The 13951-nt window shown below is 32.9% G+C and overlaps 8 protein-coding genes across 8 annotated transcripts; 4 read left to right on the top strand and 4 right to left on the bottom strand.

The window, feature by feature from the left end:
* Window positions 1–2573: 2573 nt before the first annotated feature.
* Window positions 2574–3617, bottom strand: GO595_002146 (CK1 family protein kinase; the record flags this gene model as incomplete). Its single annotated transcript, XM_067915023.1, has 1 exon — window positions 2574–3617. The coding sequence occupies one exon, from the start codon at window positions 3615–3617 to the stop codon at window positions 2574–2576; it is 1044 nt and encodes a 347-aa protein (XP_067777832.1).
* A 792-nt stretch (window positions 3618–4409) lies between these two features.
* On the top strand, window positions 4410–6032 carry GO595_002145 (Nucleolar protein 9; the record flags this gene model as incomplete). The annotated part of the gene is made up of 1 exon (XM_067915022.1): window positions 4410–6032. One exon carries the CDS (start codon window positions 4410–4412, stop codon window positions 6030–6032), a length of 1623 nt encoding a protein of 540 aa, XP_067777831.1.
* A 355-nt stretch (window positions 6033–6387) lies between these two features.
* Window positions 6388–7365, top strand: GO595_002144 (alpha/beta hydrolase; the record flags this gene model as incomplete). Its single annotated transcript, XM_067915021.1, has 1 exon — window positions 6388–7365. One exon carries the CDS (start codon window positions 6388–6390, stop codon window positions 7363–7365), a length of 978 nt encoding a protein of 325 aa, XP_067777830.1.
* Window positions 7366–8605: 1240 nt separating this feature from the next.
* Window positions 8606–9745, bottom strand: GO595_002143 (uncharacterized protein; the record flags this gene model as incomplete). The annotated part of the gene is made up of 1 exon (XM_067915020.1): window positions 8606–9745. The coding sequence occupies one exon, from the start codon at window positions 9743–9745 to the stop codon at window positions 8606–8608; it is 1140 nt and encodes a 379-aa protein (XP_067777829.1).
* A 233-nt stretch (window positions 9746–9978) lies between these two features.
* GO595_002142 (uncharacterized protein) lies at window positions 9979–10866 on the top strand (the record flags this gene model as incomplete). Its single annotated transcript, XM_067915019.1, has 1 exon — window positions 9979–10866. The coding sequence occupies one exon, from the start codon at window positions 9979–9981 to the stop codon at window positions 10864–10866; it is 888 nt and encodes a 295-aa protein (XP_067777828.1).
* A 336-nt stretch (window positions 10867–11202) lies between these two features.
* On the bottom strand, window positions 11203–11817 carry GO595_002141 (uncharacterized protein; the record flags this gene model as incomplete). The annotated part of the gene is made up of 1 exon (XM_067915018.1): window positions 11203–11817. The coding sequence occupies one exon, from the start codon at window positions 11815–11817 to the stop codon at window positions 11203–11205; it is 615 nt and encodes a 204-aa protein (XP_067777827.1).
* A 105-nt stretch (window positions 11818–11922) lies between these two features.
* GO595_002140 (uncharacterized protein) lies at window positions 11923–12240 on the top strand (the record flags this gene model as incomplete). The annotated part of the gene is made up of 1 exon (XM_067915017.1): window positions 11923–12240. One exon carries the CDS (start codon window positions 11923–11925, stop codon window positions 12238–12240), a length of 318 nt encoding a protein of 105 aa, XP_067777826.1.
* Window positions 12241–12449: 209 nt separating this feature from the next.
* On the bottom strand, window positions 12450–13772 carry GO595_002139 (GDP dissociation inhibitor family protein; the record flags this gene model as incomplete). Its single annotated transcript, XM_067915016.1, has 1 exon — window positions 12450–13772. The coding sequence occupies one exon, from the start codon at window positions 13770–13772 to the stop codon at window positions 12450–12452; it is 1323 nt and encodes a 440-aa protein (XP_067777825.1).
* Between the last annotated feature and the right edge of the window lie 179 nt (window positions 13773–13951).

The raw sequence follows: 13951 nt of genomic DNA, 5'->3' as shown, positions 1-13951 counted from the left end.
AATTTATATTCAAGAAAAAAAATTTAATTTATATTACAAAATTTTATTCATTTTTCTTTAAAAACAATTAGTCCGTTATAGATTTCAGCAAAACGTCCAATGATTTCACATCCATATTTAATTTATCAATTAATTTCATTTCATATTCACTTTCTACATAATTAAACAAATCAAAATCGGAAATTATTTTCCTTAAAACATCCAAACAATTCGCATCAAATAACAACGACAATGCGATTCTATAACATTTATTCCTTAACAACAAATTCACAGTTTCGAAAATTTTTCCAATTTTCAACAACGACTCTATTACACATTTAAAAATATTCAACTCGAACAAATTTATATTATTAATAACGCAATATATGTAACCGATTTCCACGAAATTATTTTTCATTAAAACTTTTGCGCATTTTTCTTTAGAATTAATTTTGTTTAATAATGTTGCAGCATATAAATACATTTTTAAATTCATAAATTGTTTTACATATTCTTTTATCACGAAATAATTTTCATCATTCATTAACAAATCATTTGGAAATGTAAATACCAAATTTTGATATATTTGTTTTGTATCTTTAAATTTATTTGGATCTCGAAATGGTATTTCATAGTTAAACAAACATAACAATGTTTCAATATCATTAACTTTATTCTTCGATGTTAATATTAATTTTTTAATATAATTTCGAAGTGTTTCTATTTTATTATTTTGGAAATACAATGGAATTATTTCTAAAGTTTCATTTTCTTTATGTTGTTTAATAGTTTTCTCATAATAATATATAAATATTCCGTTTTCTGGTATTATATATTGTATATAAATATCATTTACAAATGTTATTATTAAATTTGAATTTGAGGTTTCAATAATTTCTTTCTTTTGAAGTTTATCATTCATTTTATAAATCGAATTTCGTAACGTATAATATATTTCTTTGTTATATAGATAAATCGAATTATAATTAAATCGAATGTTATTAATTTGTTGTCTTTCTTCAATGTTAAATGAATAAATTATGTTGTTGTTAATGCAATAAAGAATCGGATACTCAAATAATAACTTTTGATACGTGTTCGATTGTGATTTATTGAATGTAATATCAATCTCATGAAATTGTTCATTTAAAAATATAATTCCGTTTTGTTCTATTATTAAACATATGATAATTGAATTGGTTTTATTGTTTCGACTAATTGCAACATCAATAATTTTAGGGAAATAAAAAAATGAAATTGTTTCTGTTTCATGTGAATATAATAAAAGTTTTTCATTTGTAAACGCAATAATTAAATCATTTCGAATATATTTATAATTTATAATATCTGTTTCATCAAATAATTTCGTTTTGTTTTTGTATAATGTTTTGTTCGAATATATAATCAAAATGTTTTTGGTGAAGAAAAATATGTCTTCAATCGGATCATCTAAAAAATTCGGAATTATTTCGGTAATATGTTTGTCATTGATAATACATATATCATTGTTAGGTAATACATATGAAACTTGATCAAAATCTGATGTAAATTTCATATCATTAGTTAATAAAGGAAATTTAATTTCACTCGATATTACTAATCGTTTGTTTTGAACACTTAAATCTAATAACTCAAAGTCATCTGCTATAATATAAACACCATTATCATGTGGGTATAATGAATTAAGTTTACTTTCGCCGAGAAAAATTGAATTTGATGCGTCAAAACCGTCGTCTGTCAATTGAAAAAGTGATAGAGAATCGTCACTTTTTTGAGTAAATACATATGGTGAAACATCAGAACTTGAAAAAACTTTTGTAAAAAATATGTTTGATGAAATCTCAACAACTTGAATAACAGAATCTATGTAAATGTTTAAAAAATATATTTGATTTGATGATAAAGCAATAAACATATCGAGAGAAGATGTTGGAAATATATCTATTATTGGATTAAGTTCAAGTAATTGAAGAAAACCTTCAACAATTTGCATTGGTTTATCTTTATCTTCACGAATGAGTTTGCATACATCACCTTTCTTTGATAATATAAGAGCGATGTTATTGTTCGATGGACTTAATACAAACTTTTTGATTTTGAAAGTTTGAGGAAAATCAAGTTTCCAATCAACTTTATAACATGGTGATTTTTTATCTAGTGAAACTTTGTAATGAATAAGTTGATCATCAATTGAAATCAAAAAGATAGAGCATGGGAAGCAATTATCAAAGTAAACAAATTTTGCAGAAAAAAAAAATACAAAAATGTCATAAGTTTGTGCATCATAAAAATATAACATTTGATTCGCAATTATTGAAACATGGATTCTATTAGTGAAAGGGCTTTCATTTATCGTTAAGAAATCGCATGAGCTTTCGATTGTAAATGATGAGATAAATTCAAGTACCGGTAAATTATATTTATACAAATAAACTAATCCTCCAATTGTGAATGCAAGATATCTCTTTCCAATTGTCGATTTTTCGATTTTCCCTAAAGAAACGGAAGGGATGTAATTCAAAGTCTAATGTACTGTGTAAACTATTCAAAAAACGACTTTTTGTAAAAACAAAGATTTACAAAATTTATATTGTTTACAAAAGTTGAACGTTAGTTTCATCAACGTGTGCATAGCCTTTGTTAGGTTTATCATTCCATAGTAGCTTAATGAACTGGAACTTGTTCAAGAATGAGTTATGTTGTGGAACTGTTAATGTCGATAACTGAGCAGGCTCCTTTTCTGTTGTTGTAAATGGCGCACCAAGTCTTAATCCAAATGCTTCCCAATCATATAAGTCATTCCAATTAACACTGTTGTTGGACATGACTGTTTTGAGTATCTTTTCCATCCTGTCATAGTTTGGCTTGGAAGAAAAGTCCATTGATTGAATCATTCTCCAGATTTCAAGAAGTTCTGGGAAAGTATTGGAATAAAGATCATTGAAGTTAACATTGCACTTCATGTCGAGGATTTCTTTGCTACGTTTGAGGTCGCCCCATGGAAGACTGCCAAATAATAATTCTGTCAAAACATAGAACCATGACTCTAAGTCATCCTTTCTGGATAAATCTTTTCCTTGAAGGGCATTAACAGATGCATACTTAGCTGTTCCTCGGAAGCCTGGATTAGCTCTTTCTGGAACAAGTGAACCATCTTTATTAAGATAGTATCTTGAAAGGCCATAGTTAATGATCTTGATTGGATTGGTGTGATCTTTTGTGGTTACAATGTTGGATGGCTTGATATCTCTATGAATAACACCTAATTTGTGAAGTTGTTGAAGAGCTTGAAGGATGTGATAGCTAACTCTAAGTGCTGTTGATGTACCAAATTTACCAAGGCCAAGTTCATTAGAGATGAAAGATAATGAAGGTCCAAAAAGTTTCATGACAAGATAGTTGCATTCATCATTAGAACCAGAAGCGATCATCTTTGGTATGTACTTAGACTTGCCTCTAAGACCCATTAACAACTTAACCTCGAAATTGAATGTTCTAACTTTAAAATCAGTTGGTGTACACCTTGCAGCATATGAATTTCCCTTGTTGTCTCTTACTGCGAGTATTGTATTAGTGTCTGTGCACTCTATTGTTGAGTAGATCTCAAAGTTTCCTAATGTAGCTGAAGATAGAATCATAAAAATGAGCTGTGGGCTCTCAAATTTTGAAAGGCCTACAGTACCAAGGCGACGTTATAACCGATTTCAAACAAATTTATCTTGCTAATTACAAATATTATAATATTATAATTATTAAACTTATTTAAAATTATTATGGTAATAATTTATTCTTGTAAGTATTAAACAAAAGGATTTATATATTAAGATATTTTAATATTTAATACAAAAAATCTTTCAGAAAAAACCGTGTAAACAGCATTTTTGTACTCAAAAAGCAGAATATCGGCCGTGACATACCATCAGACATTCAAAAAGTCATTCGGAGATTTTCGGTGGTATCGTTTGGGACAAAACATAAAGTATTGCAATCGTAAATAAACCGCAATCAACCTCTTTTAATGTGGGGAATTTGTGGAAATTTTGAAACATGAAATCCCGAAATTAATATAAATATTTACTCTAAAATAAAATCACACCATGGATTTGGAAACATCAAGCAATCAATAAACACAATATTAAAATTTTAATTCCATAATATATTATGGAAGATCGATTAATTTGTTGATGATCCTTTACATGAATACTTATTCAAAAGGGCGTTGGTTTTGTCAATAAAACTTTATGTTAAATCTTATAAGATGGAAATTATATCTGAAAATTATTTTTAAAAAATGTATTTTATATATGGCAAATGAAGTTTACCAGTTGTTTTGATAGCATTTATCCAGATTCGTTCTTTCATAACAATGATGAAGTTAAAAAAATGTTTTTCCATGAATTTGACTGAGTTTGTTTGCGGTCGAATTCAAAATGAAAAATCAAAAAGAGCGCCACTTGTCTAAAGAGGATGTAGACTATTTCGAGAGAGCAATGGATGCATTTAGTTCAATTAAAGATTCAGAAGATGTTAATGATTTTTTTGAACCTCTTGATCAAGCTCTTCGTGGAAAAGAAATATTAGTTGCTCAACACAAAGCTTGTTCGAGATTTATGGAAAGTTACATAAAGAATTGTCCTATTTTATCTCTTCAGCGTTTGTTCAGGGCTTTTTCAGGTCATTTTGAAGATCTTTCATATGATAAATTCTCTTCTCATGTTGTTGAACAAATAATCATACAAAGCTTCCAATTCATTGATTCTGATGTTCCTCCACCAAAATTTTCTGAATTGTTATCAAGCTTAGTTACAGAACTTACACCGAATGCAGCTGATCTAGCTGATGATTATGCAGGTTCTCATGTTGCTCGTACAATTCTCAAAGAACTCTCTGTTCATGCTTCTATGAATCAAAAGATTGATAAATTTTCCAGAAAAATTATTCAAGCAATTGTCAATGATCCAACTCGAGTTAAGTCCACACAATTCAGCGCCACACTCCAAGCGATTGCTTCACTCAATCAACAATATTATTCCAAACTTATCAAATATTTATTATCATCTGTTCCATGCACCTATGAAGATATCTGTGATAAATCTGGTTCTAAGCTCATTGAATCACTCCTTCAGAATGTTGGTGCACCAGCTGCCACTGTACTTCTTGAGAAATGTCTTCGTAAAGAAGCAATTTCAGCTTTTTCACATCCCATCGCCAACTATGTTCTTCAGCGATGGCTCGAGTGTGAGCGTAACCGGGAAGAACTATCACTTGTTGTCAAACAACTTATTCCTTCACTTCCTAAGATCATTTCAGTTCGACCCCAAGTTGCTGTTTCCCTTTCCAAAGGACTTATCTACTCTGATCCCAACTATCAGACCCGATTTGTATCATATTTTGTTAATGAAAGTGGCAATGATAATTTGATAGAATATATGAATTCTATATCTCCGCCAAATGGCTCGAAAATGCTTCAAAGCATATGTAACTTTGATCCAAGTAGTAATAAACCACTTGTCGAGGCAGCTAAGCAACTTGGCGGAGATCGCATATTCGAACTTTCACTTGACAAGTCATGTTCGTACTTCGTATCCGAATTCATCAAGTCGAACATTGACATAAAGTCCAAGATGAAAATCATCCGACGTCTAATTCCTAAGTCACAAGAACTTGCGTTAGATCGTAATGGAGCATTCGTAATCGAAGCTATGTACGACGTCTGCGACATCAAAGCTAAAGCGCAGATATGCGAAAACTTAAAAAATGAAAGCGTCAAAAACGGAGCGCGTTATATATGGCGCAACTTTCGAATGGATCAGTTCATAACACGAAGACAACAATGGGAACGTGACACAGAAGAAATAATGAAAAGAAAAGAGGCAATGAATGATATAATTGAGGATGAGAATATACCTGATGTGGAACCTGTTCCGCCGACTGTAACAGATATTACTGCACCCGAAGTGGAAAACGCTGAAATGGAAATAGAGGCAAACATTGGAACTTTGCATAGACATAGAAGGAGAAGACATCATAAGAAAAATGATGGAGAAGAATAAATAGAAAATGTAAATGTTATATTAATAATGTTTTGTTTTTTATTTGATGTGTTGCTCTAAAGGATTTAGTGGCTGCTTATAAACCAAATTGATAAACAATTTTTTCCGACTTGTGTTTTTTTTTTTTTGAAAACTAAGTATGAAATGATTATCATAAGTTTATAGTATTACCAATACAGTTAACAGAACATAGCATAAGACTAAATTAATTTTTTTCTTTTGGGAACCATACAAAAACCACTGCAAACGGTCTACGAATTGAGTAGTTTATAAATTGGTCTAACACTCAGAAAATTTATCGTAACTGAAGTTTTGAGTACTCTGAAATTTATCACCTCATTATTTTTCCAGCACCATGAATATGGAAAATCTTAAGCTCGAAACCGAATGGGACAAAACATTTCCAAAAAGCGACAAGGTATCTCATCGTAAGATCACATTCTGCAATCGTTATGGCATCACATTAGCAGCTGATTTATACAAACCAATTAATGCCGAAGGTAAACTTCCAGCAATTGCTGTTTGTGGTCCCTTTGGTGCTGTTAAGGAACAAGCATCTGGACTTTATGCCCAAACCATGGCCGAACGCGGCTTTTTAACAATTGCGTTTGATCCATCATTCACAGGTGAAAGTGGAGGCATGCCACGTTATGTTGCTTCTCCAGATATCAACACTGAAGATTACCAAGCAGCTGTTGATTATTTATCCACATCTGATGAAGTTGATCCAGAGAAGATCGGCATCATTGGTATCTGTGGCTGGGGTGGCTTTGCCATTAATGCTGCCGCAATTGATACGCGTATCAAAGCCACTGTCTCATCAACAATGTACGATATGACACGTGTAACCGCGCAAGGATATTTCGATAGCGAAAACACTGAAGAAGCTCGTTACCAAAAGAGGAAGAGCATGTGCGAACAAAGGACTGTTGACTATAGGAACAAGAGCTATGCAAGAGGCGGCGGCGTTGTAGATCCACTTCCAGAAAATGCGCCATTCTTTGTCAAGGATTATCATGACTACTATAAGACAAAGCGTGGTTACCACAAGAGATCCCTTAATTCGAATGACGGATGGAATGTAACATCACCACTGTCGTTGTTGAATATGCCAATCTTACAATACAGCGACGAAATAAGAAGCGCTGTACTTGTTATCCATGGCGAAAAGGCGCATTCATGCTACTTCAGCAAGGACGCATTTAAGAAGTTGAAGGGCGACAATAAGGAATTGTTGATAATACCAAACGCTGTTCACACTGACCTTTACGACAATATGGACGTAATTCCATTTGATAAGATGGTCGATTTCTTCACAAAATACCTCAAATAAATCAATTTTTTCATTAATTATTTTGTTATTCGATGTAAAATTTATGGCTGAAGTCAATGTCTGTAAATCTGTCTTAGCTAGTGCAAATTATTGGATAGTCAAAGAGAGAAACGGCTAACTTTCCGGAAAAATTCGAAATAGAGAACATTCATAAATGGACAACAAACCACGAACTATCTTAATTTATATCAATAAGATCGATATAGATAAGTTATTATATACAACTATAGTTGATAGAGATAATTCTCACTAAATGTTTTAGCTTTCTCTGAAAAAAGAATTACAAATGCTTCATCAAAAATTATTTATAATGCCAAATGGATGTTCAAAAATTAAAAGAATATCATCTAGATGAAATGAACCTTGAAGTAAGATATAAAAATAAATATGTTTACCTGAATTGTACAGAATTTCAATCAAGATTTAGCACATATTGTTTACGAAGAAATTGATTAAATTGAAAACCAGTTTATTTGATATTATTACAACGACATACTCAGTCAGAGTACTTAATGTGTATCCACTTGTAGGTTCTAATCTTCATTTTGTGCACAATGAACATGAGAGTAGCGCACTTCCTCTTTCATCGATCTATAAAACTTGAACTGAAGGAGGTTACCTTATTACCAGCCAAATAGTGAAATTCGATATGTTTCACAAAATATTGATTTTGGTTATTGTGTTATATTTGGTAATGATGTTATTGTTTGTGGGAGGAACTCTCTTGGTTAGGGACAAAATGCATATAAATTTGGAATTCAAATTGGTTCAGAATCATGTACTGTTTCTGGTTGTTGTTTTTCAGGCACACTTAGTACTACTTTGGAACAATATTATAATGAAATTTCATGAGTTACTGATCATTCGTGTTACTTTCACCACATGTTTAATCAATAAAATAAACACATACAGCCTCAAATGAAGCTCTTAGTGATGTTTGGGCTGAGCTAAATGAATTATCTGATTAATCTATTGCAAAATTTGCAAGGGATGAATCATATAGATGGTGATTTGATGGATATTCAGAAGTAAGTAATCCACATTATTATTTAACTACACATAAAAACACAACGATTATTCAAACAGCACATACATCAGGTAGTCCGTCATAGTCCGTTTCTCCCCGTAATGTAAAAGCAAATGATTAATGAAAATACAAATAACCATATTGTTTCTTCAACGATTTATTTAATCACAATTAAAAATCCATTTTACACATTTATCTTAGTTTTATATATTTCTATTCATTAGATGAGCTACTGCTACTTGATGATTCGCTTGATTCCTCAGATGTTTCTTCTTCTATTTCTTCTTCGATTTCCTCTTCTACTTCATACACTTCTTCTTCTTCTTCTTCTTCTTCTTCATATAATCCAATTGTTGACGACGACTCTTTTTGTACTGAATCTTCGTCATCGTCACTTGTTGTGTCTTCTTTTTCTTTTTCTTTATCTTTGTTATTCTTTACTTCGATTTTCTCTTCTTTCTTTGGCTCTTCTTTCTTCTTTTCTTCTTTTTCTTTATTATTGTTATTATTTACATTCTTTTTATTCTTTGGATTTGTTTTAGGTACATTACTGTTATTCTCTAAAAACAAACTTAAAAGAATAAGAACTATAATGAAGAAATATGTGATGCACTCAATGCTGAGAAGCATGACATTGAGGCCATAGAAAACAGAGTAAGATGCAATTCCGGTCTTCTTACGGTTTTCCTTGGCTATGTCCTCAACAAGGCTATAGTCTGTCAAACTAGCATTAAGGGTGGATTGCTCATTAGAAACTGTACACCAATAGCTTTGGAATCGTGTCGGATTCCAAAAGCCAATGCAGTTTCCAATAACGCCAGAAAAATCATAATCACATGGATTACTACTATTGAAAATAGAGGTGTTAGGGAAGGTGAAATTACAGGAGGGAACAGTGCCAGTGTGATATGATGAGTTTTGATAGTATTTGTATGTAATGTAAAAATCAACAAATAGAGAAGAATTAACTTGTAAAGTGGAATTGTTGGGTGGAAGTTCTAAAGTGGCGTTACCAACTTCGAAATAAGTATCAACATAGTCGCGAAAAGTATCATCAGTATCATAATAATTATATTGTGAAGTAACAATAGCATTTCCATACGTTGTACGTGAAAGCCCTATGATTTGGGTGAGTATTAGGCCAAGAGATGTGAGCATTGATATTATCATGAAAATTGTTAACATGTAACGTTGTGATTCTGCAACAAATAGAAGGATTGCAATTACTGTAAATATAAAAGCTGCAAGGGAGAAAACTGCAATGCAGACTGCTATATGATGAATAGAGTTATTAACACCGTACTTTAATTGAGAATATTTATTCTCATCATCGAATAAGAGGCTATTTATCATACAACACACTAAGGCGACAGCATATACAAAACCAACACCGCCAATAAAAAAATGTATGATTTCTTCAGAGCTTTTTTTTCTCATCGGGGATTGACCAACGTTCTGGTAACGATACAAAACGGGTCAAAAATTCGGAAAAAATTAACGTTAATTTAATAAACACCCAAAAAAAGTGTTTATAGACCGTTTACAAAAGTGGCAAGATAAAAAATTAATTACAAAAATTTAGTTAAATGTCATCTCTCATAATTCCAGAAAATAAAACATACGTTTATAACCCTACTTCTGATTGGTATTCATGTGAAGTAAGGGGCGACAAAAAATCACAAAGAATCGAGGTTATTCCTCCAAGAAGCATTCGATCATTTCCATCAACAGTTGGTAAAAATGCAAAACTCCAACGTATTTCCAAACTAATGCCAGATCAAATTCAAAGATATGTGCCATCTCAATCAGGTGATAGTAATCTAATACTCGAACCAATAGATGTCAAAATTTCCGGTTATTTCGATGGTAACATAGAATTACCCAACTCACAAAACGTTTCCATTCGAGTTTATCTTAAGATTGATCGAACTGTTGCTTATGGCTATTATCTTTTTACTGATAATCTGTATCATCTCATCAAAGCTAACATTCAACCTAAGACACACAACATCACTCTTTGCAAATACAATGATGAAGAAGGGATAGAAATTCTCAGTGGACGTTTTGACAAAATTGATAGTACATATCAAATTGATGTATCATCATCCAACTCCAGAATTGTTCTCAACACCAGCCAGGACCAAGGTGAGAAGCTCTGGGCAGACCCCATCTTTACTGGCAAGTACCTTGCGTTCTACGCGCGAGGGAACTCGCAGCGCGAACTTGATGTGCGGTTGGAGGTACTCAGTAACGGCTTCATAACGGGCACCTGCACAGAAAACGATAACACGAATGATGTTTATGGAGTGAGGATTGATGGTACACAAAGAGTTGTTATCATTAGACAAGGATTTTCATTGGATAGCCCGTTCTATTTCATTGGTGAATATTCAAATGATGGATCTATCCTAATTTCAGGAACATGGAAATCCGGATCTGATCATGGAGAATTCTTCTTGTCCAAATGTGATTAAAACAATAAATTAAAAATTTATTAAATATATTAAAATGGTATTGTGTAAATATAAAATAAGAAACTTAAAATGGCTCAATGCACATTGATAAAATCTGATTATATTTTGAAGAATTTTATGACAAATAATCTCTTAGCCCACATTTAAACAAATGTATCAAACATATTCTTGTATTTTTACATCTAACAATTGCTAGAATTCTATGTTTATGGCTGATGATATGAAATAAAATTTTTTCTTCTTACATGCATAACAACACGTTGATGTGATTTTATTTTAATTATTGATTTGGCTAATCAAAAACAAAATTAAAATTTTTAACGCAATACCAAAATTTTACTCTGGTGGGAATTCACAGGTGAATTTGAGGTTTGGTGGTGGAGGAGGAATAGTGTAGTTGGAGCTTGGAGGTATTTTGGAAATCTCTGTGGCTTTAGTGAAGATTTCCATTCTTGATAATGACGATGGCGTACTTGGTTGAGCATTTTTATTATGGAGAACTTGAAGTGCATCATACCAGAATTCCATACTTTCTGAAGGACCATGAAGAATTAGAGGATTACGATCACCTTTAATTGATATATTGATAAATTTCATATTACCTGAAGGACCAGGAACTTCACCCCACTCTATTTTATCGAAGGTATTAATTTGGTACGATCTGTCACCGCCTTCTTGCTTAATTCTTACAGTTTGATCTTGAGGAAAATATTGTATTTGAGTAGGCTTAATTGTGAGTGATGAGGATTTTGAAACGGATTGCCTAAGGACAACAAGCTCACGTGGTTCTTGAATAAATGCATTGAGATACTTTTGGAAATAAAAAATAGGATCATAGGAAATTTTATCAGATAATTCAATTATTGAAGATGATCGTAGTAATTCATTGACTGATGAAGAAGATGATTTGCGAGATATGCTTGATAGGTTTCTCGAACTTCTCCTTGACATGGGATTGAAGCCACTTTTTATTTAATCTGTCAAATCGAATCCACTTTTTGAATACGAATGAAACCGCTGTTTTATTTAAAACGTACGTTAATTTTAGCAAAAAAAATGAGAAGAAATAGAACAGGAAACCCTTCTAACATCCAGTCCTTAATCAATCAAAACGAAATGAGAGCACAAGCCACCGCGCAAATAAGGGCAGCACAAATAAGAGAAAATGAAACACGATTTAGAGAAGCTCATAATAGTTATGTACATAATGCTGAAGTTCGTCGTAACATTAAAAGAACGCAAGAAGAAGTTAGGATTGCCAGACTTGAATTAGTTGCTGAACGACGTGCTCGGTTAGCAAAATTAATAGAGGAAGAAAAGAAACAATGGGAAAATGAACTCCTGCAACGTGGCCTAACAGTAACTCGTCTCTAGCTTTTTATTTGTAAAACTTTTATTTTTTATCATCCAATCAAAAATCCAGCGGCACATTCCAACGATAGAGTCAAATGAATGAAAAATAATCGGATTCGTATTCAAAAATTGAAAGTGTTTGAGAAACATTGAGAACGTTAATTTATTCACCAAAATATATAAACGATAAAAATCAATTCAAAAAGCAGAAATTCCAAATCAGTTAAGATTTAGTCTTCATCGAAATTAACCGGCTTGCCCATGATTTGTTCGTATAAGTCAAGGACTTCAGCAATTGTGGTTTCGAAGTGTGTTGTTGGGTCATATGAAGAGCTGCAGTACATTCCATCTTGGCTACCTGGGATTTGTGGGATGTATACATCTTGAACTTCGACAGCTTGGTATGCGATCTTACCAAGGAGGTCAAGACCTGGCTTCAATTCAGCTTCTGGCTTATCTGTTTCGACAGTTGTAGAAACAAGAGCGACGTACCAACCTTGTGGGCAAACGCGTTGTTGGTATGAGGTGAAGCATACATAGATATCATGCTTACGGCCAACTTCAGTTTGTGGGATGATGATGTTTGCAGAATCAACCTTGTTCTTGCTGCCAAGGCATTTGATTGGTTGGTTAAGAAGACAGATGGCACGAACAATCCTGCCTTCAGTCTTTGTCTTTCCTGGGATTTTGGCGAAGTATGATGGATCACCAATGATGACTGGAGCATAAGCCTTCTTTCCATTGGATTCAATACCGACTGCTCTGCCATTCTCAATGATGATGTTATCAACTGGTGTGTTAAGCATGTATGTACCACCCCAAACTGCGCAAAGACGAGCAAAGGCTTGTGGAAGATCACCGAGACCGTACATTGGGTATAAGTATGGTGAGTTTTGGTTCTTGAACTTGGAGATGGAGTTACCATAAAGGGCCATCTTGTCAATAAGTTCGTTAGCTGAGCGCTTAAGGTATTGATCATCTGGTTCAAGACACATGGCGTGACCAATGAATGTCATTGTGGATGGATCAAGGCCATATGACTTCATGAATTCTTGTGCTGTCATTGTCTTGACTTTGGCGTGTTTGGGATCACTTGGGTTATCATAGATGTTGGTAACTTGTTCAAGGAATGATGCAAGACGACGCTTTTCTAAGAGACCAACAAGAGAAGTAGAGAATGCTTCTGCAGATGTTGATGGAACCTTATCAACTTTCTTGTTCTTATAAACATATGAACCAGCGATAAGTTGGAAGTTAAGGGAATCATTAACCTTTGTGTGGATTAAAACCTTAACAAGAAGACCGTCGGCCATGATGAACTTTGGAATAAGATCGATATTCCAATCACGGTTTGGTCCGAGTTCTGCTGGTGGGTCCTTGTGGAAGAACTTTTGGAAGAATTGTGTGATGTTTAATGAGGCACAATCAGCTCCATAGAAATCGTTACGATCGACGTGTAAAACCTTCTTCCTAGCAACAGAGAGAAGGCCACTGAGAAGGCATTCCTTGAAACCTGTTCCGCATGCGATGACATCATAGTTATCACCTTCCATTTTCGAAGTGAAACGACCGTATAATTTATTTCAAAATTCATTGGCGCTTAACGGTTATTATAATGGATTCGAAATAAAAAAATATCTTGTTCGAAGTTACTTTTAGATGTTTCAACATTGTAATTAGATTAAAGTTCTCGAACTTGATTTTATATTTAAGTTTTAAACATTTTTAACTT

Source organism: Histomonas meleagridis, assembly GCF_020186115.1.
Source record: "Histomonas meleagridis strain 2922-C6/04-10x chromosome Unknown contig_16, whole genome shotgun sequence".
NCBI classification, from domain to species: domain Eukaryota; phylum Parabasalia; order Tritrichomonadida; family Dientamoebidae; genus Histomonas; species Histomonas meleagridis.
The sequence above is the reverse complement of the archived record's forward strand: the minus strand, read 5'-3'. Positions and strand labels throughout refer to the sequence as shown.